General features: G+C 43.3%; 1 protein-coding gene across 2 annotated transcripts in view; it reads right to left on the minus strand.

The window, feature by feature from the left end:
- Positions 1–25,647, minus strand: part of LOC106607852 (calcipressin-2) — a 140,890-nt gene that overhangs the window by 63,088 nt on the left and 52,155 nt on the right. The window contains exon 1 of one of the 2 annotated variants that reach the window (XM_014205284.3): positions 727–1,069. The exons of the other annotated variant lie outside the window; for it this stretch is intronic. Within the exon in view, the coding sequence (XP_014060759.1) occupies positions 727–813 (87 nt within the window). The 5' untranslated portion in view covers positions 814–1,069. Of the gene's footprint in view, positions 1–726; positions 1,070–25,647 lie in introns of those variants that run through there. 2 annotated transcript variants of the gene reach the window in all.

Below are 25,647 nucleotides of genomic sequence, written 5' to 3' on the forward strand. Positions count from 1 at the left end.
CCGGTTGTGATAGAGCCCGGGATCGAACCAGGGTCTGTAGTGACGCCTCTAGCACTGCAATGCAGTGCCTTAGACCGCTGCGCCACTCGGGAGACATAAAAAGCAGAGACATAAAAATGGCCCAAATATCGCAGTATGCCTTTAAAGTAGTCACCCCCATGTGAAGAATCATAAGTATTTGGACTAATTCACTTATAGTGTATCAATGTAGTCAAAAGTATTTGGTACCATATTCTGTATGCATTCTATATGTACTCATCACAACCAAAACAAATTGCAAATGCATCAAACCAGTTTGTAGAGTCACAAGCTTGATGTTGTCATTGCGTGCTAGGAATATGGGATCAATACTACTTTACATTGACATGGTGTCTTATCTTCTAGTCATCTGGTGATGGGACAAAACAACTGTACTGTACAACACCATCTTAGACACAACCTGAGAGTAGTTTTACAGCAATCTTAGACTTAAAGCACAAAACTCTGCATACAGCTGAGTACATACAGAATGCATACAGCTGAGTACATACAGCATGCATACAGCTGAGTACATACAGAATGCATACAGCTGAGTACATACAGAATGCATACAGCTGAATATAGTTTTTTAAGAAGCAAAGACAAACCCATAGAACACAAACTCAAATTCTAAACCTGTCTTCTGAAGTGTGTGTGAAGTATGTTCTGTGCTGCCTTCTAAGAGTGTGTATGTGTATCTTGTCCTACCTTGACCTCCTGACTGGTGAACACCTCAACGTCCACCACACAGGCGATGAGGACAGAGATATCACAGTCTAGGCTTCGTGAAGGCATTCTCACTCCTCTCTGCACCGTTCAGACAGACAGATAAAAAAAACTGCTGGAATCTACTGCTCGCTTTACAAAGGACAGCTGGTCCGGAGCACCTGTGTGTGTGTTTTCGCCGGTGTGTTTGTGTGAGAGTGTGTTGTGCTCTGAAGAGCCCACTGTGTAGTAGTCTCTAGCAGTGAGGCAGGCTGGGTGTTACTCTGGGCTGGCTGGCTGGGGAAGCAGAGATGCCGAGGGAGAAGTCAGCCCACTAGCCTCCCCTCCCCTCGCTCCCTCTTCCAGTTATGACATCACTGCCCCCCAAACACACACTCTCCCTCTCTCGCACACATACACAAAATGTCAAAAAAGGCAGATATTTTTTTCACGCTGAGTACAGCTTGTCTCTCTCATCCTGAACTAGTGGGGTAACGCAGTGAAGCAAATAGAAAATGATGAGGTGCCAAAACTGTTTGTCTAACTGAACAACACAGACAGACAGCGTTTTGTCCGAGGCGTGAATCACACCGCTTCAGACTCTTGTTACAGAGACGCAGTCACACAGTTAATATAACAGACGTATTACTGCTACGGAACGGAGCTATCATGCACCTGATGAAACCCTGCACGTTGTCACTGATTTACATTCTACACCATGCTCCCTAAAATCAAGAGACACACTGACTCAGACACACACAGGGCTCTGGGGAAGGATTCAAATAACATTCTGCAGTATGATCGTTGGAACATATCAGTGGTACCCCGTGGTGTAAAGTTATGTGTAAACATACTTTGAAGTACTACTTAAGTAGTTTTGGGGGGTATCTGTAGTTGACTTTACCATTTATATTTGATAACTTTTACTTTTACTTCACTACATTCCTAAAGAAAATATAGTGCCTTCAGAAAGTATTCATACCCCTTCATTTATTCCACATTTTGTTGTTACAGCCTGAATTCAAAATGGATTAAATATTATTTTTTAGAACCCATCCACACACAATACCCCATAACGACAAAGTAAAAACATGTTTTTAGAAATGTTTGCAAATGTATTGAAAATGAAATACAGAAATAATTAATTTACATAAGTATTCACACCCCTGAGTCCATCATTTGTAGATGCACCTTTGGCAGCGATTACAGCTGTGAGTCTTTCTGGGTAAGTCTCTAAGAGCTTTCCACACCTGGATTGTGCAACATTTGGCCATTATTCTTTCAAAATTATTCAAGCTCCGTCAAATTGGTTGATTATCATTGCTAGACAATAATTTTCAGGTCTTTACATACATTTTGAAGTACATTTTGACATTGCCATAACAAATGGTTGAATAGTTATTGAGTCAAGATGTTTCAGCTTTTCATTAAAAAAAAATATAAAAAAAGAACATAATTCCACTTTGACGTTACGGGGTATTTTTGTATGCCAGTGACACAAAATCTCAATTTAATCAAGTCAAGGGATGTGAATACTTTCTGAAGGCACTGTATGTACTTTTTACTCCCATACATTTTCCCTACATTTCGAATGCTCAGGCAGGACAGTAATCAACCAAACTTACTACATTTGCACACACTGTATATAGATTTTTTCTAATGTATTATTGACTGTATGTTTGTCTATCCCATGTGTAACTCTGTGTTGTTGTATGTGTCGCACTGCTTTGCTTTATCTTGGCCAGGTCGCAGTTGTAAATGAAAACTTGTTCTCAACTGGCCTACCTGGTTAAATAAAGGTGAAATATATATATATTTAAGTATGGTCCAACTCACTCATCTATCCATATAACGCATTGTCATCCCTACTGCCTCTGATCTGGCGGACTTACTAAACACAAATACTGTGTTTGTGATGTCTGAGTGTTGGTGTGTCTGAGTGTTGGTGTGTCTGAGTGTTGGGGTGTCTGAGTGTTGGGGTGTGCCCCTAGCTGTCGGTCATTGTTTGGGGGGGGGGGGGGGGTTGCCTGGTTTGCTTAATATAAGGAATTGTATGTATAGTATTTACTTGTATTTAAGTATATTTAAAACCAGATACTTTTATACTTTTACTCAAGTAGTATTTTACTGGGTGACTTTCACTTTTACTTACATTTTCTATTAAGGTATGTGTGACATATCAAAGGATGAAATGATGAGGAATAATGCATGGCCCTAATGCTGACGTTATTTCACAGGGGGGCTTTTGTGTTCATACTGTATCACATCTCCTCCTCTTGGTCTTAGTATCTGTGCCACCCAGTGGTCAAACGCGGCTATTTGTCCTTGGTTAACAACAGAGGTTTAATGGAATACAGCCAACTCATTTACCTCCATGGAATACACCTAGATATGAATAGTACTTATCTCTATGGGAATACATACAATGCACAGAACACCAGTCATGCTGAGGCAAAGGGCAGTTTTTTACATGGAGGTTATATGGAGGTATTGTGTGACTGTATACTGACCAGGTATGTGTTTGCCTCTCTCCTCTCCATCTCTCCTTATTACTTCACTTCTCTATCTCTCACCCTCTTTCTCTCTCCTCTCTCCCTCGCTCACATTCATGTGTATTGACAGAACGATCCTGCAGCATTATATCGTCCTTTCTTAATGGAAAAGCAGCCTCCGACACCCCCCGACCACACACACACACACACACACACACACACACACACACACGTTTGTTTTACTATTACTGTGGCGACCAAACAATTGATTCCCATTGAAAATCCTACTTTCCCTAACCCCTAAATATAACCTTTAATTTAATCCTAAACGTATTACGAAAACCCTATCCTTAACTCCTAACCCTAATTGTAATCCTGAGCCTAAACCTAACCTCTAAGCCTAGAATAGCCTTTTTCCTTGTGGGGACCAACGAAATGTCCCCACTTGTCCAAATTCTGCTTGTTTTACTATCCTTGTGAGGACTCCTGGTCCCTGAGTCATGTGTGGTACAGCTGTGGACCTGTTAGGTGTGTGTAGTGTTGAGTGAAGATAAAGTTAGATAAAGTTGTGTAAACAGAGACCACAGTAACCTTCCTGGCAGGCTGACAGACAGATAGGGGATGAGGAGAGGCATGTGGACCAGGGTGTACGTGCAGGCCAAGGGGTAGCAGGACCAGAGGCTCTTTCATTGGGAGAGGGAGAAACGTGGCTCCAGTAGTGATGGACTGATGTTTTTTTCATACTTTTACAGTGTTAGTTCCATCAGCTGTACAATATGATATAAAACACAGGAAACATATCATTTTGACCGCACTGGGCCTTTAAAGAATCCTGTAAGATTCTGCTGACTAACCACGGGCTTGGTATGATTGAAGAATGAAGCAGGTGTTAAATATGGGCTTGCTACACAGAAAACAGCAGTTGACTACTCCATTGTCGACACCTATATCAATATCTTTGAAATGAGCTTTTAAAACAACTAAATCAGTTTTCTTTTATCATATTTTGCACCAGAGTGAGGCTCTCTCCACTAGCCTACCTTTTGCTCCTGCAGCGAGGAGGATTCACCATATTCATTGAATGTTTTTATAACTTATAGGCAGATAATCACCAAAAAGCCTACCGGTATGCAAATTAGGGAGCCAAATGAACAGCTCTCTTACCAATGCAATACAGTAGGCTACTGACGAGTCACTCACTTTAACGCCACTATTTGGAAGGTCCTGATGGACTTCATATCAGAAATACAAATGAGATCTTTAGTGCCGATGCAATACCATAGACATACACTGAGTGGACAAAACATTAGGAACACCTTCCTAATATTGAGTTGCACCCCATTTTGCCCTCAGAACAGCCTCATATTTTCGGGGCATGGACTGTACGAGGTGTCGAAAGCATTCCACAAGGATGCCGGCCCATGTTAACTCCATTCCTTCACACAGTTGTGTCAAGTTTGCTGGATGTCCTTTGGGTGGTGGACCATTCCTGATACAAACAGGAATCTGTTAATTGTGAAAAACCCTGCAGTGCCAGAAAACAATAGGGTAAGAGGATTTTGACTATCATCCCCAAATAATATGGAACATGCTAATTCATGCTTTCTCCGTCCATTTAAAGAAATTCAACTGCAACCACAGCACACACCCAGGTAGCGAGAGGCGGGACAGACAGCAGACTGTCAAACCAGCAGTTTCCCTGTCATCGCTCACTTTGTGACTGACAGGCACCTGTCCTATTAATAGATGGCTAAAAGATGCATATCGTTCATTCTAGCGGGAGAGGGCTCGGAGGAGTTTTTTTGGACTAGCGAATTGAAAAGTAGCCTAGCTAATTTAAGTGGAAAAAGTAGCCGGGCTGAAATGAGTCGGCTGTATAGACGACAGGCTGAGCTAGTGGAAAACAATGGCTGTGTGTCGTGTTGGTGGTTTGGAGTTACCTCGATCATTTGTGCTGCAGCAGATACTGACGTTCATTGCTCTGTTATATAGAATGGAGATAGTAGTTCTAAGGTCAATGGTCCCTGGCTGTCACACAATGGGTCGTCCGAGAAGTGTAACATGGTCAAAAAATACTTTGGATTTCACCAAATTTAAACATTCTGTCATAAAGTGCACATGTTCAACGTTATAAAAAAACACGTTTCCCATCTCAACAGGTTAAAATGACTATAGTAAGGGCTTATTAAATGCCAAATAAAGTAGCAGGGTTGACCGTAACAGGGTTGACGATTTTATCTTAATTCATCCATGAATCCCTTTGTGACAGGTGGAATGGAAGCTTGGTGTGTGCAGCAGGAAGTTGCAATCGAATGCAAGCTAACACACAACATTTTTTTTACAATTTCTAGCCTGTCTATCTTTGGGTAACAGGGTTGACATGTTATGCTCAACCCGCTCAGGTTTCCACGACAAAACACCAGAAAATGGCCAAAAAGATTAGAACCAGCTCACCTGCTTATATACTGTAATTTGACTATTAGATGTTCAATGTTTCTTTTGAAAAACATATTTTTAAAGGAATAGTTTCACCATATTAAAACTGCTCCAGGCTGCAGGCCTCAGGGAGACTGACTCCAAGTCTTTGGACTGATAACCTATTTGTATGTTCATATTTTAATTTGAAACCGAGCTAAATAAAGTCTTGAGCAGTATAAACCTAAGGATATTGGATGGAATATTTGTCTGTTTACTAAAGCTTTCCTGGAAACAAGGATATAACGTGAAAATGAAAAGAGGTACACATGCAGGCACACACACACACACACACACACACACACATTCCTCAGCCGTCCCTCACCTCTTCAGACAGGATCAAAAACAGGGAGGTCCAGAGCTGTCAAATATTGACTCATTCAGGGGCTTACACAAGAGCCTTAATCCCTCGCCTCGCAGAAAAACCGACCAAATCCCAGCATTTAATCGATTTGCCTGGCTGAATTGCATTTATTTAAGGAAACTGCTTAATCCCAATATATCCCAACCTTGTCATTTGCTTTGATTTATTACATATTACATAAAGACCTGTTATTTGTGGGCACCTGAGTGGCGCAGTGGTCTAAGGCACTGCATCTCAGTGCTAGGGGCGTCACTACAGACACCCTGGTTCAAATCCAGGCTGAATCACAAGCGGCCGGCATTGGGAGTCCCATAGGGCAGCGCACAATTGGACCATCGTCATCTGGGTTTGGATGGGGTAGGCCGTCATTGTCAATAAGAATTTGTTCTTAACTGACTTGCCTAGTTAAATAAAGAGTGTTGTGTTTTGTTAACTCTTCTTCCCCTGCCGTCTATCTCTCTCTGTGCTGCTCAGGAGAGGAAAAGCTCCTCGGTTAACATCCTGACAGGCTGGCTGTGCTGCTATTTATAGTTCCTGATGTTAAGTCCAGACTGGGCAGGACACTGCTGTTGCTCTATCAAGTTACTTTACTTCCTGGTTAACAACACAAACAGACAGACAGACAGCTATAATATACTGAGATGCTTGGAGTCCATGAGTTACGAAATGTGCCATACTCAGTTGAGTGGTGTTACACATTATTCCATGCCTGACTGTTTAAAAATGTAGCATTGCGAGCTGAAACAACCTAACTTGCTCTTCCACTGTATCTTTGTCTCTGTCTCCACTATCATGGTATTCCAGGCACTTCCTCCATCCACCTGACCTATTTCAGATGGAGATATATAATAATCCCTACCAGAAAACTGTTTTGTGGGTCAGTCTCAAACCCCATAGCAGAGGAATGGACCTAATCCCATAGAAATAGTCCCTAATCCAGGAGAAATTGGCCCTAATCCTGCACCGTCCGTCTGCTTTGCTCTGCTCTGCTGTCTATCTTCAATGACATTTCAGAGCAGATGCCCTGGTGCATTGAGACACTTCCCCCTCTGCTGGTGCTCTCCAGTAACCAAGGAAACGCTTTTGACTTCCCAGAGCGCATTAGGCTACAGCCCCCCTCTCAGACTCCGAGATTTGAACCCAATTGAAACCCTGTGGTTTGAACTGAAGAGTGCAGTCCATAAATGCAGATGAAGGATATCAAGGATTTGGAAAATGTGTTCTCCAATTTCTTTGAAGTCTCAATGCCGTTATCCTCGTAAGGTGAGGTATTGAAAAGTGGGCTCCAAAAGTTTTGACCCCTATCTTTTTGAGTGAAAAAATATTACTTGTTCAACAAAATCTCTGAGCAATTGAATTAGTATAAAATAATATAATTTTCAAAAAATGTTTCATACAATATAGCTCAGTATTTGTATTTCAATTTTTTTTACTGTCTTTGAAAATGGAAAGGGGATACCTAGTCAGTAGCACAACTGAATACATCCAACAAAAATGTGTTCTGCATTTAACCCTCTGAATCAGAGAGGTGCAGGGGGCTTCCTTAATCATTGTCTACATCACCGACACCCAGGTAGTAGTTGTTTTTGGAGGTTAATTACCTTGCTCAAGGGCAGAACTTTCCACCTTACCGGCTGGGGGATTAGAACCAGCGACCTTTCAGTTACTGATTCAGTTTGTTTGACCTGATCAGGTTGATGCATGCTCCGATGTCTCTCATTTTCCTTTTATTCTGTTCTCTTTCTATTCCTCTTCTTTTCTCCTTATCTTTATCTCCTGTCTTCATCTCCCCATTTTCCCCTTTTTTCTCCCCCCTCTCCCCCCCTCCCTGCATTGTGTGCTGCTGAGCTGAGTCCACTGACGTCAACATGAGTCTTTCATCAGCCCTCTCATTAATCAGGTGATCACTCTGCAGTCTTCTGTCTCTCTCACTGCCTCGTCTCTCTCTTTCCCCCCTCTTATGCTCTCTCCCTGTCTCTCTCTTTCCCCCCTCTTCTCTTATGCTCTCTCCCTGTCTCTCTCTTTCCCCCCTCTTCTCTTGTGCTCTCTCCCTGTCTCTCTCTTTCCCCCCTCTTCTCGTGCTCTCTCCCTCTCTCTCTTTCCCCCCTCTTCTCTTGTGCTCTCTCCCTGTCTCTCTCTTTCCCCCCTCTTCTCTTGTGCTCTCTCCCTGTCTCTCTCTTTCCCCCCTCTTCTCTTGTGCTCTCTCCCTCTCTCTCTCTTTCCCCCCTCTTCTCTTGTGCTCTCTCCCTCTCTCTCTCTTTCCCCCCTCTTCTCGTGCTCTCTCTTTCCCCCCCTCTTCTCTCTCTCATATATATATATGAGAGAGAGAAGAGGGGGGGAAAGAGAGAGCACGAGAGAGCATATATATATGCATGAATACAGGCAAGCGGATCTGAGCTGTAAAGTTTTAACCATGATATGCCTCTGAAAGCACACAGTTGAGCTTGCTCTAGCTTTGCCTGCAAGTGCACTGCCTCTTTGACGTCATTGCAGAGATTGTCTGTGAGGAGAGAGATAGCTGGTTTGAGCTGGTGTGAGACACCTCCCCATGTCCTAGTATTAGTGTGGCAAAATAAGTTCTGCAGCCACTCCTCTCTCCCTCTGAGACAAATAGGCAACTGCCAAAATAAAGGAAACACTTAGGGGAGATTCTGGAGCGGCCCCTGAGACAGCATTTCTCACCACCATCAACAAAACACCAAATTATGGAATTTGTCGTGAATGAATGGTGTCGCATCCCTCCAATAGAGTTCCACTTGTGGAATCTATGCCAAGGTACATTGAAGCTGTTGTGGCTCGTGGTGCCCCAACGCCCTATTAAGACACTTTATGTATTTGTTTCCTTTATTTTGGCAGTTACCCGTAGCAGAGACTGATCGAGAGGAAATAGGCTCCATCTAGCCACCTGCTTTTACTGGAGACCTGATACGACTAGGTCATGTGTGTCACACAGCTCTATGAAGACAGAGCCTCAGCTTTGTTCCTGTGTCCAGGGATGGAAGTAGAAATGTAGAGAAAGATAGACATGCATCTATGGCTGTTTGTCCCTGTGTCTTCAGTGTCTCCACTTCACATGGGCAGACTGGCACCTACAGTATGTGCAACAATGCCTCTTATGGGACAGTTTGTGGCATACCTTTTACTCCTTGGCATTTGTGTTGGACAATACATTGATTCTCTCTTTCTTTTGATTTCCCCCTCTTATATTTTCTGGGATCCATTTCTTTCTTTATCTTTCCTTCTCCATCAAGTTCTCACGTTTTGTGAATCCCGTCTTTCTCTCACGCTCTCACTTCCCTCAGCAACTGTAGATTATCAGTGTCACACCTTCAGTTGCTTACCTTATATGAACCTCAACCTCACAATGTTCTCAGCTCTCTGTATATCTCTCTCTTTCTGCTCTCTCCATCTCCACCTCCCTCTCTCTCTCTTTGTCTCTCATCCCTCTCTTGCTCTCTCTCTCTCTTTCCTCCATCTCTCCCCTCTCTGTGCTGACTGCTGACTGTGATAGCAGCATAGCAGTGTGACTGGGTCTGGCTGCTCAGTGAGGCGGTGCTGCAGGGAAGGCAGAAGTTTTAGATTAGAGACATTTCTATAACAAAGCCCCTCACAGATTAGTTCTGGGCCTCCTCACATCAGGTCCTGGCAGCGCTACAGTATTCTCGTCAAGGTATAGCCAGGCCAGCACCAGTCAGTACCAGAGCCCCCGGGGGAGGGCCCATTGTATCAGACTGGTTCTGAATAAAGAGAGAAGATAGAGAGAGCTCTCTCTGTCATTCACCACAACACAGCTCTTCATTGTTTTAGTCCTCCTGAGTACACCTGAATAAACCAAAACACACAGAACAGAATGCAGGAGGCAGAATCCACCAGCTGCAATAAAAGGAAGAAGTGAGTGAATAGAAGACAGAAAACAATTATTGGCCCTTGTGGCGGAGCCTATTCACGGCTACCCGGGCTCTGCTGACAATGGAAGCTTTTGTTGATTGATTCTCCAAGTGTTATTACGTTGGTTTGTTTTGTTTACGTGATTGCCTGTGTGTTTTTTTTTCCATCTATGAATTCTAAGCTTTCCTGTATGCATTTCTTGTGTGTAGCCCACACAAGTACTTGAAACTGCCATTTTTGTGTATGGTTGTGTGCAAAGTTGAAACACTCTTTCGTGAACCTAGAAACAGCTTTGTCTGTCTGCGTTGTCCAGAGACTCCATTGACAACAGCCAGTTCCCAGCAGAGTCTTGCTGGTCACAAAGGTCGCTCTGTGCCGTTGTTCCACTGAACACTAGATGTTCCATTTCCCCAATCAACAGCTGTCTGTCAATAACTGGTTAGAAGACTGGCTAGGCCTTCGCTTCTGACTCTCCTTTATCTAATCAAGGGTTTCCCGACAACGGTCAACAGAGAGATTATTCCTGCCACCAACACTGGCAGGCAGGTGTTGTTGCCGGGGGTGATGATGGCTTTGTGTGGCCTTAGATAAGCAGCTAAACGGATGCACTGGGCTTTACTTACTATAGGAAACCTGGGAGAGAGGAAGCCCTCATTGCTTTATTGGCTTTAACTGATGTTTCGGTTTTAACGAATACAGTTGACCCTGATAAGTGCACATCAGATAAGTGTTCTGCTTATCAATTCCATTTCACCTACATTTAATGCACTTGCTTCAGATATCAGGAGTAGAATGTATTCCATTGACTGTGCTGTTACTGTCCTTCTCTAGCTCTGGTCACTCATGTTTCTTCTCTATTGAGATATGGACAAGTGGCTTTTAAAGTGCTCCGCTTACGCAGACAGCCTGTCTGTGTGTGCGTTTGTTATCAAGCACCCTGTAGTGGTTTGTGCAACCAGCCACCACCTCTGTCTCAGCCTAGCGCACTAAGTCTAAGCGACGTGGGCCTGGACTGTCTGTATCGAAGCCAATACCAGATTTTATTTTCAGCTCAACAACACAAAACGGGTCCTTGTGAGTCTGGTGTGTTTATGTAATAAAATGGTCATCACCCCACTGTGACAGGCTGAGATGGGTTGTTCATCGACACCAAGGACAACAGGCAGAGTGTGTGTGTGTGTGTGTGTGTGAGAGACGTAGAAGTCCGTCACTGGCCGCAGGCAGCATTTGGTACTTTAACGCACGCACACGTTTATCACTCCTCCCTGCTCTGTTATCAGATAAGTTAACAATGTGGGTCGACACACAAGTTAACTTCTCTATCTTAGTACATACATTTCACACTTACGTCAGTAACCCGGTTACGGTATAAAGAAATAAACAGACAAGTGTTCATATTTAATATAAGCAATATTTATTACACTTATCGATGTTATGAATGAGCGCGTTCGTTTGTTCTGTTCCTCTCTCTCTCCATCTCTGTAGCTTCTGAGTATGCTGGATAAGGACCCGAGCTAAGGGAATGGGCTGACTTTGTAGTGCCTGTCCCGAATGGCTCATTAATGTAAATGGTCATACTGAAAGACACTATGTCAGTAGTGATGTAACTTTGTAAATGTTATATTGGGATATTGTTTTATAAAAAACGTATTGCAATGTATATACTTTAGTATGTTTAGTTAAATGGAAAATGTAGGTTTGAATAGGTAATTGCTTAATTAATTAGTGTTAATTGTTCTGAGAGGAGGGGCTTCCCCTATAAAAGAAGCCTCTCTTTTAGTTCATGAGGAATCATTTTGGAATGAGCTGTGGATGGGGCAGCATTTTATTTTCTTCATTATTTAATAAAAAAAAAAGTTTTTCATAGCTGTCCCATAAGATATGTCAGTACTGTTGTTTTTGTTCCGGAATCACTATGTAAATAAACACCCAGAAGCACAGAAGAACTTTTGCGGCTCCGCCATCTTTTTACTTTGATAGAGGTTAGATTTTCCAGTTTAGCCTTCTGGCCTACTCTACGTGTGTGTGTGTGTGTGTGTGTGTGTGTGTGTGTGTGTGTGTGTGTGTGTGTGTGTGTGTGTGTGTGTGTGTGTGTGTGTGTGTGTGTGTGTGTGTGAGTGAGTGAGTGAGTGAGTGAGAGAATCATTGCTTGCAGTACAGCAGGGTTCCCCAACTGGCGGCCTGCGGTTGATTTTATTTGGCCCCACAAGTTTTCAGAGCAACTATTTATTTTATTGTTGGACATGAAAGAAAAGATCAATCCACACACTGACCTTACTAGTATCACTGTTCTTTATTAAGCTTTACGGAACTGCCTCAAGACCTTCGTCAGAGCTTTTCTGAGTGTTTTCAATTTGCACCGTTATGTAGACTTTGCTCCAACACATCCGTTCAGTGCATCAAATGGGGTTGGAGGCAAGGAGAAATGTACATGTTACCAAATATAACAATGTGCATTTCATAAATATTCAAATACAGTACATTACCAGTCAAAAGTTCGGACACGGCTACTCATTCAAGGATTTTTCTTTATTTTTACTATTTTCTACATTGTAGAATAATAGTGAAGACATCAAAACTATGAAATAACACATACAGTATGGAATCATGTAGTAACCAAAAAAGTATTAAACAAATCAAAATATATTTTAGATTTGAGATTCTTCAAAGTAGCCACCCTTTGCCTTGATGACAGCTTTGCAAACTCGGCAACGTTGCAGTTCTCGACACACTCAAACCGGTGCACCTGTCACCAACTACCATAACATGTTCAAAGGCACTTAAATCCTTCTTTAACCTGTCTCCTTCCCTTCATCTACACTGATTATGGATTGAAGAAGTGACATCAGGCCTCCCGAATGGCGCAGCGGTCAAAGGCACCGCATCGCAGTGTTTGAGGTGTCTCGCTCTATGGCGCTAGAGGGCGTCAAGCTGCCCTTCATTACGCACACCTGTCACCATTATTACGCGCAGCTGCACTATATTGGACTCACCTGGACTCCATTACCTTGTTGATTACCCCCTCTATATCTGTGTGCTCCATCGGTTGTTCCCTGTGTCAGCATTGATGTCGTTCTTTTCCCCCTGTCCAGACGCTGGTCCTGTTCTGTTTCATGTCCGTTTTTCACTAAAACATTCACTCCCTGTACCTGCTTCTCATCTACCAGTATTGATCCTCTGACCATCCGCTAAGAAAAATATTGCTGGCCCGCGGCTGATCCCTGCAGTACAGACTGGGAGACAGCCCGTTACTCATCAGTTGACTTCCACTCAATCATGCGCGTGCTACACACCTTACCTGGCCATGAAATACTAGAAAAGATTTCTTCCACTTACCCTCTGACTATGCTATTTTTTTAAATGTATTTTTTTCAAAAATGATTTTTTTTAGGTTGGCCAATACGATACCATTGTATATTACAACCGCTTAAGTCACTTCTAACTGTAGACGACCCTGAGTGCTCTCTCTCTCTCTCTCTCTCTCTATTCGCCTCCCTCGGCCAGGTAAGATGATTTTGCTGTGATCTGATAAGGGTGTCAGTTGGCTGACTGTGAACGCTCTGAGAGACTCTGAGTTGAGGTCAGTGATAAAGTAGTCTACAGTACTACTGCCAAGAGATCTTGATCACTCAACACTATTCTCTCAACACTATTCTCTCTCAACACTATTCTCTCTCTCAACACTTCTCTCTCTCAACACTTCTCTCTCTCTCAACACTATTCTCTCTCTCAACACTATTCTCTCTCTCTCAACACTATTCTCTCTCTCTCAACACTATTCTCTCTCTCTCAACACTTATCTCTCTCTCAACACTTATCTCTCTCTCAGCACTTATCTCTCTCTCAACACTTATCTCTCTCTCAACACTATTCTCTCTCTCAACACTTCTCTCTCTCAACACTTATCTCTCTCAACACTTATCTCTCTCAACACTTATCTCAACACTTATCTCTCTCTCTCAACACTATTCTCTCTCTCTCAACACTATTCTCTCTCTCTCAATACTATTCTCTCAACACTATTCTCTCTCTCTCTCAACACTATTCTCTCTCTCTCAACACTATTCTCTCTCTCTCAACACTATTCTCTCTCTCATCACTATTCTCTCTCTCTCATCACTATTCTCTCTCTCAACACTTCTCTCTCTCAACACTTATCTCTCTCTCTCAACACTTATCTCTCTCAACACTATTCTCTCTCTCAACACTATTACCTCTCTCTCAACACTGTTACCTCTCTCTCAACACTATTACCTCTCTCTCAACACTTCTCTCTCTCAACACTATTACCTCTCTCTCAACACTATTACCTCTCACTCAACACTATTACCTCTCTCTCAACACTGTTAACTCTCTCTCAACACTATTACCTCTCTCTCAACACTTCTCTCTCTCAACACTATTACCTCTCTCTCAACACTATTACCTCTCTCTCAACACTATTACCTCTCACTCAACACTATTACCTCTCACTCAACACTATTACCTCTCACTCAACACTATTACCTCTCTCTCAACACTATTACCCCCCCCCCCCTACTACTGCCAAGAGATCTTGATCACTCAACACTATTCTCTCTCTCTCTCAACACTTCTCTCTCTCAACACTATTCTCTCTCTCAACACTATTCTCTCTCTCTCAACACTATTATCTCTCTCTCAACACTATTCTCTCTCTCTCAACACTATTCTCTCTCTCTCAACACTTATCTCTCTCTCAACACTTATCTCTCTCTCAACACTTCTCTCTCTCAACACTATTCTCTCTCTCAACACTATTCTCTCTCTCTCAACACTATTATCTCTCTCTCAACACTATTCTCTCTCTCTCAACACTATTCTCTCTCTCTCAACACTTATCTCTCTCTCAACACTTATCTCTCTCAACACTTATCTCTCTCTCAACACTTATCTCTCTCTCAACACTTATCTCTCTCTCAACACTTATCTCTCTCTCAACACTTCTCTCTCTCAACACTTCTCTCTCTCAACACTTATCTCTCTCTCTCAACACTATTCTCTCTCTCTCAACACTATTCTCTCTCTCTCAACACTATTCTCTCTCTCTCAACACTATTCTCTCTCTCTCAACACTATTCTCTCTCTCTCAATACTATTCTCTCTCTCTCAACACTATTCTCTCTCTCTCTCAACACTATTCTCTCTCTCTCAACACTATTCTCTCTCTCTCAACACTATTCTCTCTCTCATCCCTATTCTCTCTCTCTCATCACTATTCTCTCTCAACACTTATCTCTCTCTCTCAACACTTATCTCTCTCAACACTATTCTCTCTCTCAACACTATTCTCTCTCTCAACACTATTACCTCTCTCTCAACACTGTTAACTCTCTCTCAACACTATTACCTCTCTCTCTCAACACTTCTCTCTCTCAACACTATTACCTCTCTCTCAACACTATTACCTCTCTCAACACTATTACCTCTCACTCAACACTATTACCTCTCACTCAACACTATTACCTCTCTCTCAACACTATTACCTCTCTCTCAACACTATTACCTCTCTCTCAACACTATTACCTCTCTCTCAACACTATTACCTCTCTCTCAACACTATTACCTCTCACTCAACACTATTACCTCTCACTCAACACTATTACCTCTCTCTCAACACTATTACCTCTCACTCAACACTATTACCTCTCACTCAACACTATTACCTCTCTCTCAACACTATTACCCCCCCCCCCCCCCCCCCCCCGTGTATGTTTGTGCGTGTGTGCATCCATTGATGTGTGTTCGATGGGAGCTATGTCGGTCTCTCTCTGGCGTCACTCTCTCTGTCCCCTGCGATGCTGTGTCTTATCTCATTGGCTGAGCAGCTGTAGCTGTGTGACTATGGCAAGCAGGCGTTCATCTGTCTGCCAGTCAGTCAGAGAGAGTCTGTGTATGACTCACCCATAGCACACCACTGAGCTAAGGAAATTACACACTGACTGCTGTTAGAACACAACAACAGGCAGGGACAAACAACTGACTCTGACTCCATGGCCCTGACTATTTGTTTAATGTTCAAAAACTCCAATAAGTTGCTAGTGGTCAACTTTCCCGAAGCGGTTCCTTTGTCCGAACCACCCAAGGCATTTGAACTGATTCCAGAGGCTGACCCAAAATAACGTCGCCGCAAAAGAGGGAGACAGAGTGTCCTTCTGGTCATACTTCGGAGGCGCGCACACCACCCACCGCTTCCGAGTGTATTGGCTAATGTCCAGTCTCTAGATAACAAGGTAGACGAAATTAGGGCAAGGGTTGCTTTCCAGAGAGACATCAGGGATTGTACCATACTCTGTTTCACGGAAACATGGCTCTCTTGGGATATGCTGTCGGAGTCGGTACAGCCACCGGGATACTTTGTGCGACGCGCCGACAGAAATAAACATCTCTCCGGGAAGAGGAAGGGTGGAGGCGTATGTTTCATGATTAAAGACTCATGGTGTAATTGTAACAACATACAGGAACTCAAGTCCTTTTGTTCACCTGACCTAGAATTCCTCACAATCAAATTCTGACCGTATTATCTTCCAAGAGAATTCTCGTCGGTTATTATCACAGCCGTGTATATCCCCCCTCAAGCCGATACCACAACCGCCCTCAAGGAACTTCACTGGACTCTATGCAAACTGGAAACCATATATCCTGAGGCTGCATTTATTGTAGCTGGGGATTTTAACAAAGCAAATTTGAGAAAGTGAGTACGGAGAAAAAAAATGTATGAAATGTATGCATTCACTACTGTAAGTCGCTCTGGACAAGAGCGTCTGCTAAATGACTAAAATGTAAATGTAAAATGAGAACAAGGCTACCTAAATTCTATCAGCATATTGATTGTAGCACTTGCGCTGGCAAGACACTGGACCACTGCTACTGCTAACTTCCGCGATGCATACAGGGCCCTCCTTTTGGCAAATCTGATCACGACTTAATTTTGCTCCTCCCTTCCTATCAGCAGAAACTCAAATAGGATGTACCCGTGACAGGGACTATTCAACGCTGGTCTGACCAATCGGAATCCACGCTTAAAGATTGTTTTGATCACGCAGACTGGGACATGTTCCAGGTAGCCTCAGAGAATAATATCGATTTATAGGCTGATTCAGTGAGTGAGTTTATAAGGAAGTGCATAGGAGATGTTGTACCCACTGTGACTATTAAAACCTACCCTAACCAGAAACCGTGGATAGATGGTGGCATTCGCGCAAAACTGAAAGCGCGAACCACCACATTTAAACATGGAAAGGTGACTGGGAATATGGGTCTCAACCCCGCCTTATGCAATTGGGTCCTGGTCTTCCTGACGGGCCGCCCCCAGGTGGTGAAGGTAGGAAACAACTTTGCTGGTCCTTAACACTGGGGCAACACAAGGGTCAGTGCTCAGCCCCCTCCTGTACTCCCTGTTCAACCATGACTGCGTGGCCATGCACGCCTCCAACTCAATCATCAAGTTTGCAGATGACACAACAGTAGTAGGCTTGATCACCAACAACGACGAGACAGCCTATAGGGAGGAGGTGAGGGCACTCGGAATGTGGTGTCAGGAAAACAACCTCTCACTCTACATCAACAAAACAAAGGAGATGATTGTGGACTTCAGGAAACAGCAGAGGGAGCACCCCCCTATCCACATCGACGAGACAGACAGTGTGATGAAGAAGGAGCAACAGCGCCTCTTCAACCTCAGGAGGCTGAAGAAATTTGGCTTGTAACCTAAAACCCTCAAACTTTTACAGATGCACAATTGAAAGCATCCTGTCGGGCTGTATCACCCCCTGGTACGGCAACTGCACTGCCCACAGCTGCAGGGCTCTCCAGAGGGTGGTGGTCTGCACAACGCATTACTTAAATTTGTGTGAATTATGTAGTTGTTGTGGAATTTTTTGATTACTTGTTAAACATTGCTGAACTGTTGGAACTAGAAGCACAAGTATTTCGCTACACTCGCAATAACATCTGCTAACCATGTGTATGTGACCAATAAAATGTAGCTAGCTACCATGGCCAAAACTTGGTTAATGGCTAGTCGCGATATCTAGCTTACGACCTGATCCAGCAGCAAATAGTCCTCCATCTAAGCCAAAAAACTGAAACATTGAGAGCAGACAGACAAAAGGGGAAAGCGATAGAGCCCGGGTCAAGACAAGAGTAAACCTCGGATTTGCGTTCACACAGTGGAGAGAACTAAGGGAGTTGAAGGGATTCAAAACCATCCCAGAATTGGCTTTTTTTCTGCTGAATATGTAAGACAGCTAGCTAAATAAAATATTTTGCTAGATATAAAGTAAAATGTTGCTATTTAGTTGTAAATATGTATGCAAGTAATATTTTTGATTAGTTGTTTTGATTGTTTTCAAGGCACGTGTTCAATAGTTAGTATTAACTATCTAGCTAACGTTAGCTAATAGCTTGTTAGCAGACTGTGACATTGGTTTGTTTCATTTGAATATAACATGTTGCTTCACTAGTTAGTTGTAACTAGCTAACACGTGCAAAACGTTACTTGACCTTGTTACATTTTTGATGTCTGTGGTCCGAAAACCACGCTGATATTGGCCAGCTAGCTAGCTACCTCAGTTCACACAATTGTACTGGCACTGCATAGCCACAAAGCCCAGTTCAGATGAGACATGACGCAATGTTTTGTTTGATCTGAACTGTTTAGTTTTAGAACGTCTCATGTCGTTGGCTGGAGTATTCAAGATTCAACATGTCAAATTTAGCCAAAGTCTTGCAATGAGACGGATCCATTTAGCCATTCAAAGAACAGTGCAGTAACATTCTGTGTTCAGGTAAGCAGCTAGCTAGCTAGACAAGCAGATAGCTAACTATTTTGCTGTACATAGCTAGCCTGGCTTGCTGACAAGTCAAAAACTGTAGCCTGTTTCTGTTTCTGGTGCATGTATTTCATGACACTTGTTTGCTACAACAAGTGGCAACTTTGTTCGAAAGTTTCATTACGGAACTGTAAAGCGGCACTGTTACCATGGAAATTCTCAACTGCACATCTTGTGTTCTTGATCTGAATGCCCCGTCTTTAGTCAGCTGTTGTACAACACAACATTCTAAAACTAGCTAGTTTTATCTCTGATCTAGGTTAGGGGTGGTCAACTCCAGTCCTCTGGGGCTTGATTTGTGACACGCTTTTGCCCCAGCTAACACATGACTCCAATAATCAACTAATCACGGTCTTCAGTTTAGAATACAATTAGTTGAATCAGGTGTGATAGTTAATTCTACAGACAAAATACTCACCAAATATTGTTCTCTTTCAGCTAAAGGTGAAGTGTCTACGCATTGAAAACTGCACAGGACTACACCAACATCCCAGAACTTCAGAGAGCAGTGTTGAGAAGACTGGGCTCTCAAATGGGGCTACCTAGGACAATGATCCTGTGGTTAGATGACCCACGACTCCCTGAAGTGCCACCACCAACAACGGCTGAGCTGTTACAACTTCGAGGAGATGTCGTCATGCAACACAAGGTGCAGTAAGCACACCTATGAACTGGGAAGGACCGGAGCTTTCCCTGTTGTCAGACTTGGTGGTTCCCGGGAAGTGTGAAAACCTACAGAGTACTCCGAATTGTTGTTGAAAGAGGTGGGCCTACAGCCAAACATATAAATAAGGGAAGTTTGTGAGGGCAACAATAAACTTGTGTGAGAAACAATACTTGTGCATTTTCTATATAGCATATAGTCATAATTGTACTTCTGGAATGGTTTTAGAATGATTTACTTAACGGTTGTCTTTTCCTGGATATCTATGCTCTTGACGGTTTACACTTCAAAATGAGCAGACCAACAGGTGGGTAGATATTCAGAAGACGGCTGGCCTACCCTGGTGTAAATACAGTACAAATTTGGCCCAATTACACAAATCACTGCACTGAGGCTAGGTAACACTGTCACCACCGATAAATCCATGATAATCAAGAATTTCAATAAGCATTTCTCTACGGCTGGCCATGCTTTCCTCCTGGCTACCCCAACCCCGGCAAACAGCTCCGCACCCCCCGCAGCGACTTGCCCAAGCCCCCCCAGCTTCTCCTTCACCCAAATCCAGATAGCAGATGTTCTGACAGAGCTGAAAAACCTGGACCCGTACAAATCAGCTGGGCTAGACAATCTGGACCCTCTCTTTCTAAAATTATCCACCGCCAGCCATTGTTGCAACCCCTATTACCAGTCGTTTCAACCTCTCTTTCGTATGGTCCGAGATCCCTAAAGATTGGAAAGCTGCCAAGGTTATCCCCCTCTTCAAAGGGGGTGACACTCTAGACCCAAACTGTTACAGGCCTATATCCATCCTGCCCTGCCTTTCTAAAGTCTTCGAAAGCCAAGTTAATAAACAGATCCCTGACCATTTCGAATCCCACCGTACCGTCTCCGCTGTGCAATCTGGTTGCTGGTCACGGGTGCACCTCAGCCACGCTCAAGGTACTAAATGATATCATAACTGCCATCGATAAAAGATTGTACTGTGCAGCCGTCTATCGACCTGGCCAAGGCTTTCGACTCTGTCAATCACCGTATTCTTATCGGCAGACTCAACAGCCTTGGTTTCTCAAATGACTGCCTCGCCTGGTTCACAAACTACTTCTCAGACAGAGTTCAGTGTGTCAAATCGGAGGGCCTGTTGTCCGGACCTCTGCCAGTCTCTATGGGGGTACCACAGGGTTCAATTCTTGGGCCGACTCTTTTCTCTGTATATATCAACGATGTCGCTCTTGCTGCGGGTGATTCCCTGATCCACCTCTATGCAGACGACACCATTCTGTATACATCTGGCCCTTCTTTGGACACTGTTAACAAACCTCCAAACGAGCTTCAATGCCATACAACACTCCTTCCGTGGCCTCCAACTGCTCTTAAAAGCTAGTAAAACTAAATGCATGCTTTTCAACCGTTCGCTGCCCGCACCTGCCCGCCTGACTAGCATCACTACTCTGGATGGTTCTGACTTAGAATATGTGGACAACTACAAATACCTAGGTGTCTGGCTAGACTGTAAACTCTCCTTCCACACTCATATTAAACATCTCCAATCCCAAATTAAATCTAGAATCGGCTTTCTATTCCGCAATAAAGCCTCTTTCACTCACGCCGCCAAACATACCCTAGTAAAACTGACTATCCTACCGATCTTCGACTTTGGCGATGTCATTTACAAAATAGCCTCCAACACTCTACTCAGCAATCTGAATGCAGTCTATCACAGTGCCATCCGTTTTGTCACCAAAGCCCCATATACCACCCACCACTGCGACCTGTATGCTCTAATCGGCTGGCCTTCACTACATATTTGTCGCCAGACCCACTGGCTCCAGGTCATCTATAAGTCTTTGCTAGGTAAAGCTCCGCCTTATCTGAGCTCACTGGTCACGATAACAACACCCACCCATAGCACGCGCTCCAGCAGGTATATCTCACTGGTCATCCCCAAAGCCAACACCTCCTTTGGCCGCCTTTCCTTTCAGTTCTCTGTTGCTAATGACTGGAACGAATTGCAAAAATCGCTGAAGCTGGAGACTTATATTTCCCTCACTAACTTTAAAACATCAGTTATCCAAGCAGCTAACCGATCGCTGCAGCTGTACATAGCCCATCTGTAAATAGCCCATCCAATCTACCTACCTCATCCCCATATTGTTTTTATTTACTTTTCTGCTCTTTTGCACACCAGTATTTCTACTTGCACATCCTCATCTGCACATCTATCACTCCAGTGTTGATTTGCTAAAATGTAATTACTTGCTACTATGGCCTATTTATTGCCATACCTCCTCACGCCATTTGCACACACTGTATATAGACTTTCTTTTTTTTCTATTGTGTTATTGACTGTAAGCTTGTTTATTCCATGTGTAACTCTGTGTTGTTGTTTGTGTCGCACTGCTTTGCTTTATCTTGGCCAGGTCGCAGTTGTAAATGAGAACTTGTTCTCAACTAGCCTACCTGGTGAAATAAAGGTAAAATAAAATGTAAAAAAATTAAAATCAGGTCAAATAGTTTTATTAGGGAGTTAAACAAGGATACAAGGTAGTCTCTGTAACTTTGGTAAAAATAACAAAAGCACAGTGTAAGGGGAAACATTCTGATAAAGTACTGAACTGATATCACCCAGACCAAGGAAAAATGCACACAAAAAAAACTTACAAAGATGTCCCGAAATTGAGTATTTTTCCTAATTGGGATCCAAATGAAGAATAAAGTACAGTGTAGTCATGGAAGGTGTTAACCTGTTAAGCAAACATACAGTACTTAATACATACATGGAATATTGAAGTGGGGAAATGGCAGCAGTTGTGTGTTGTAAGGTGCAGGAGTCTCCCTGCAATTCATGCAGGTGCACTCGCGAGGTTGTCCGGAGACCCTGGGATAGCTCTCCGGTACTCCATGATGCCAAAAATCACTTCATGTAGGCGGGTAGCGGACAGCTCCAGCACCTCTCCCCTTTATTCAAAGGGTCCTGACAATGCGCCACGCTGTCAGGACCCACAAATTTGAAAGCGGGAAAAATCCATATATTAGACGCGTCATTGTTTAAGCCGCGAAGTTCAAAGCGTGGGAAAAAAGTTGCGGCTTATAGTCCGGAATTTACGGTATACGATACATTTATTAAACATAAGAATGAGTGTGAGTTTTTGTCACAACCCGGCTCGTGGGAAGTGACAAAGAGCTCTTATAGGACCAGGGCACAAATAATAATAATCAATCATTTTGCTCTTTAGTTCGCCATCTTACATATAAAACCTTATTTGTTCATCAAAAATTGTGACTAACTCACCACAGGTTAATGAGAAGGGTGTGCTTGAAAGGATGCACAGAACTCTGCAATGTTGGGTTGTATTGGAGAGAGTCTCAGTCTTAAATCATTTTCCACACACAGTCTGTGCCTGTATTTAGTTTTCATGCTAGTGAGGCCCGAGAATCCAATCTCACAACATGGTTGCAAAGGGCATCAGTCTTAACAGCGCGATTGCGCGATTTGCCAAGGCAAGAAACTCTGAGCGCAGCCCAATCCAGAAATCTGTCAGTGGCTTCTGATTAAATAGAATTTTCACAGAACCGCTTGTTGCAATTTCGATGAGGCTCTCTTGTTCAAATATTGGTAAGTGGATTGGAGGCAGGGGATGAAAGGATAACGAATCTAGTTGTTTGTGTCGTCCGTTTCGGGAATGTACCTTGGTAATTGCGCACCCAGCTCACTCAGGTGCTTCGCTAGATCACATTTGACATTGTCTGTAAGCTTGGGTTCATTTGCACACAAAAAAAATCATACAATGATAGAAAGACCTGTGTGTTGTCCTTGTTAACGCAGACAGAGAAGAGCCCCAACTTCTTAATCATAGCCTCAATTTTGTCGCGCACATTGAATATAGTTGCGGAGAGTCCCTTTAATCCTAGATTCAGATCATTCAAGCGAGAAAAGACATCATCCAGATAGGCCAGTCATGTGAGAAACTCATCATGCAAGCGGTCAGACAATAAAAATGATGGTCAGTAAAGAAAACTTTAAGCTCGTCTCTCAATTTAAAAAAACGTGTCAATACTTTGCCCCTTGATAACCAGCACACTTCTGTATGTTGTAAAAGCATTACATGGTCGCTGCCCATATCATTGCATAATGCAGAAAATACACGAGAGTTCAGGGGCCTTGCTTTAACGAAGTTAACCATTTTCACTGTAGTGTCCAAAACGTCTTTCAAGCTGTCAGGCATTCCCTTGGCAGGAAGAGCCTCTCGTGGATGCTGCAGTGTACCCAAGTGGCGTTGGGAGCAACTGCTTGCACACACGTTACCACTCCACTATGTCTCCTGTCATGGCTTTTGCGCCATTAGTACATACCAACACATCTTGACCAACAAAGTCCATTTGATATCACAAAGCTGGCCAGTACTTTAAAAATATCCTCTCACGTTGCCCTGTTTCCAGTGGTTTGCAGAAGAGGATGTCTTCCTTAATTGACCCCCCATAAATGTAACGGACATATACCAGGAGCTGTGCCAGGCCCGCCACGTCTGTTGACTCATCCAGCTGTAACGCATAGAATTCACTGGCTTGTATGCGAAGCGGTAATTGTTTCAAAACATCTCCTGCCATGTCACTGATGGGTTGTGAAACAGTGTTGTTTGATGAAGGCATTGTCTGTATCGTTTTTTTGGCCTTTCCCTCCAGCATTGTCCCAGCCATATCCGCTCGGTGGCTCACCATATAAGACGCTTCTAGCCCCTTATTAATGGTATCTGTTGCTTTTATATATGTCATACTACTCGAAAGTCGTCTTAATTCTCGCCCAAAATACTCCCGTGTCTTATTTTTCAAACTGTCATGTTTCGTTTCTAAATGTCTGCGCAAGAGTGAAGGTTTGCCACGAGAGAGTAACGGTTAATGTGATTGGATGTTAATTATTTGACTAGGCTACCTGTATTTGACATTGTGCTGTTATTTCGCTGAACACTAGATGGTTTAGTTTTATTTTTGGCAGTGAAACGAGGCTACTCAGGCGAAAAAATAAATAAATAATGTATAGCCCATTGGAAAATATAAATGTACTGTTTACAAATGTGAGAAAAAAAAAAGTGGAATCACATTTTTATTTGGCGTACCCCTGGGGAATACCTGCACTAGATAACAAAGCCACAAAGTCTCAGAGCGGATGTTGATGCTACGTAATCCCAGCGGCGACTACCAATGAGAGTAGGGGTTTCTGGGATATCGTGTTCAAATCTACAAACAATACTGCATTCTTGCCAGAGGCGTCTACAAAAACACCTGTACACACATAGCTATGCAGTGCAGGTTTAAGTGCTATAAGAATAACGAGGGTGATGTTTGGGTTACTAAGCAAACACACACATAGGCACGCACGCACGCACGCCCCCACACACACACACACACACACACACACACACACACCACACACACACACACACACACACACACACACACACACACACACACACACACACACACCACACACACACACACACACACACACACAATAATGTGAATGTTTGCACACGCTGAACTTTCTCTGACATGTTCCCTAGTCTGGAAATGAATAAATTATTAGACGTTAGTGAAACTGCATACGTTGTGTGTCCGTGTGTGTGGCTATGCATGCGTGCATGTGTGTGTGTGGCCATGCATGAATGTCGGTGTGTGTGTGTGTGTGCTGCCTCCCAACGTGGCAGGGCCTGGCGTGACAGTGAGAGAGAGCTAACAGGATTACAATGCACTCGTCCAATCTGCATGGCACGACTAGGGAGATATATCTGGCATCGTGGAATCATCCTGCAGAGTGTTTATTTGTCTACTTCCACTAACAGGGAATTTAATCTGGTCAGACCAGCCAGAAGACAAGTCATCACTTATGTTTATTTGCAGAGAGAGGGAGACAGAGAGAGAGCGCGAGAGGGAGAGAGTGAGTGAGAGAGAGAAAATGAGAGTGAAAGAGAAAGAGAGAGACCAAGGAGGGCCTACAGCAGCACCTAGATCCTCTACACAGATTCAGCCAGACCTGGGCCCTGACAGTAAATCTCAGTAAGAAAAAACAATGGTGTTCCAAAAAAGGTCCAGTCGCCAGGACCACAAATACAAATTCCATCTAGACACCATTGCCCTAGAGCACACAAAAAACTATACATACTAGAGGTCGACCGATTATGATTTTTCAACGCCGAT

This window comes from Salmo salar, chromosome 06, assembly GCF_965601325.2.
Source record: "Salmo salar chromosome 06, fSalSal1, whole genome shotgun sequence".
Classification (NCBI taxonomy): Eukaryota; Metazoa; Chordata; class Actinopteri; order Salmoniformes; family Salmonidae; genus Salmo; species Salmo salar.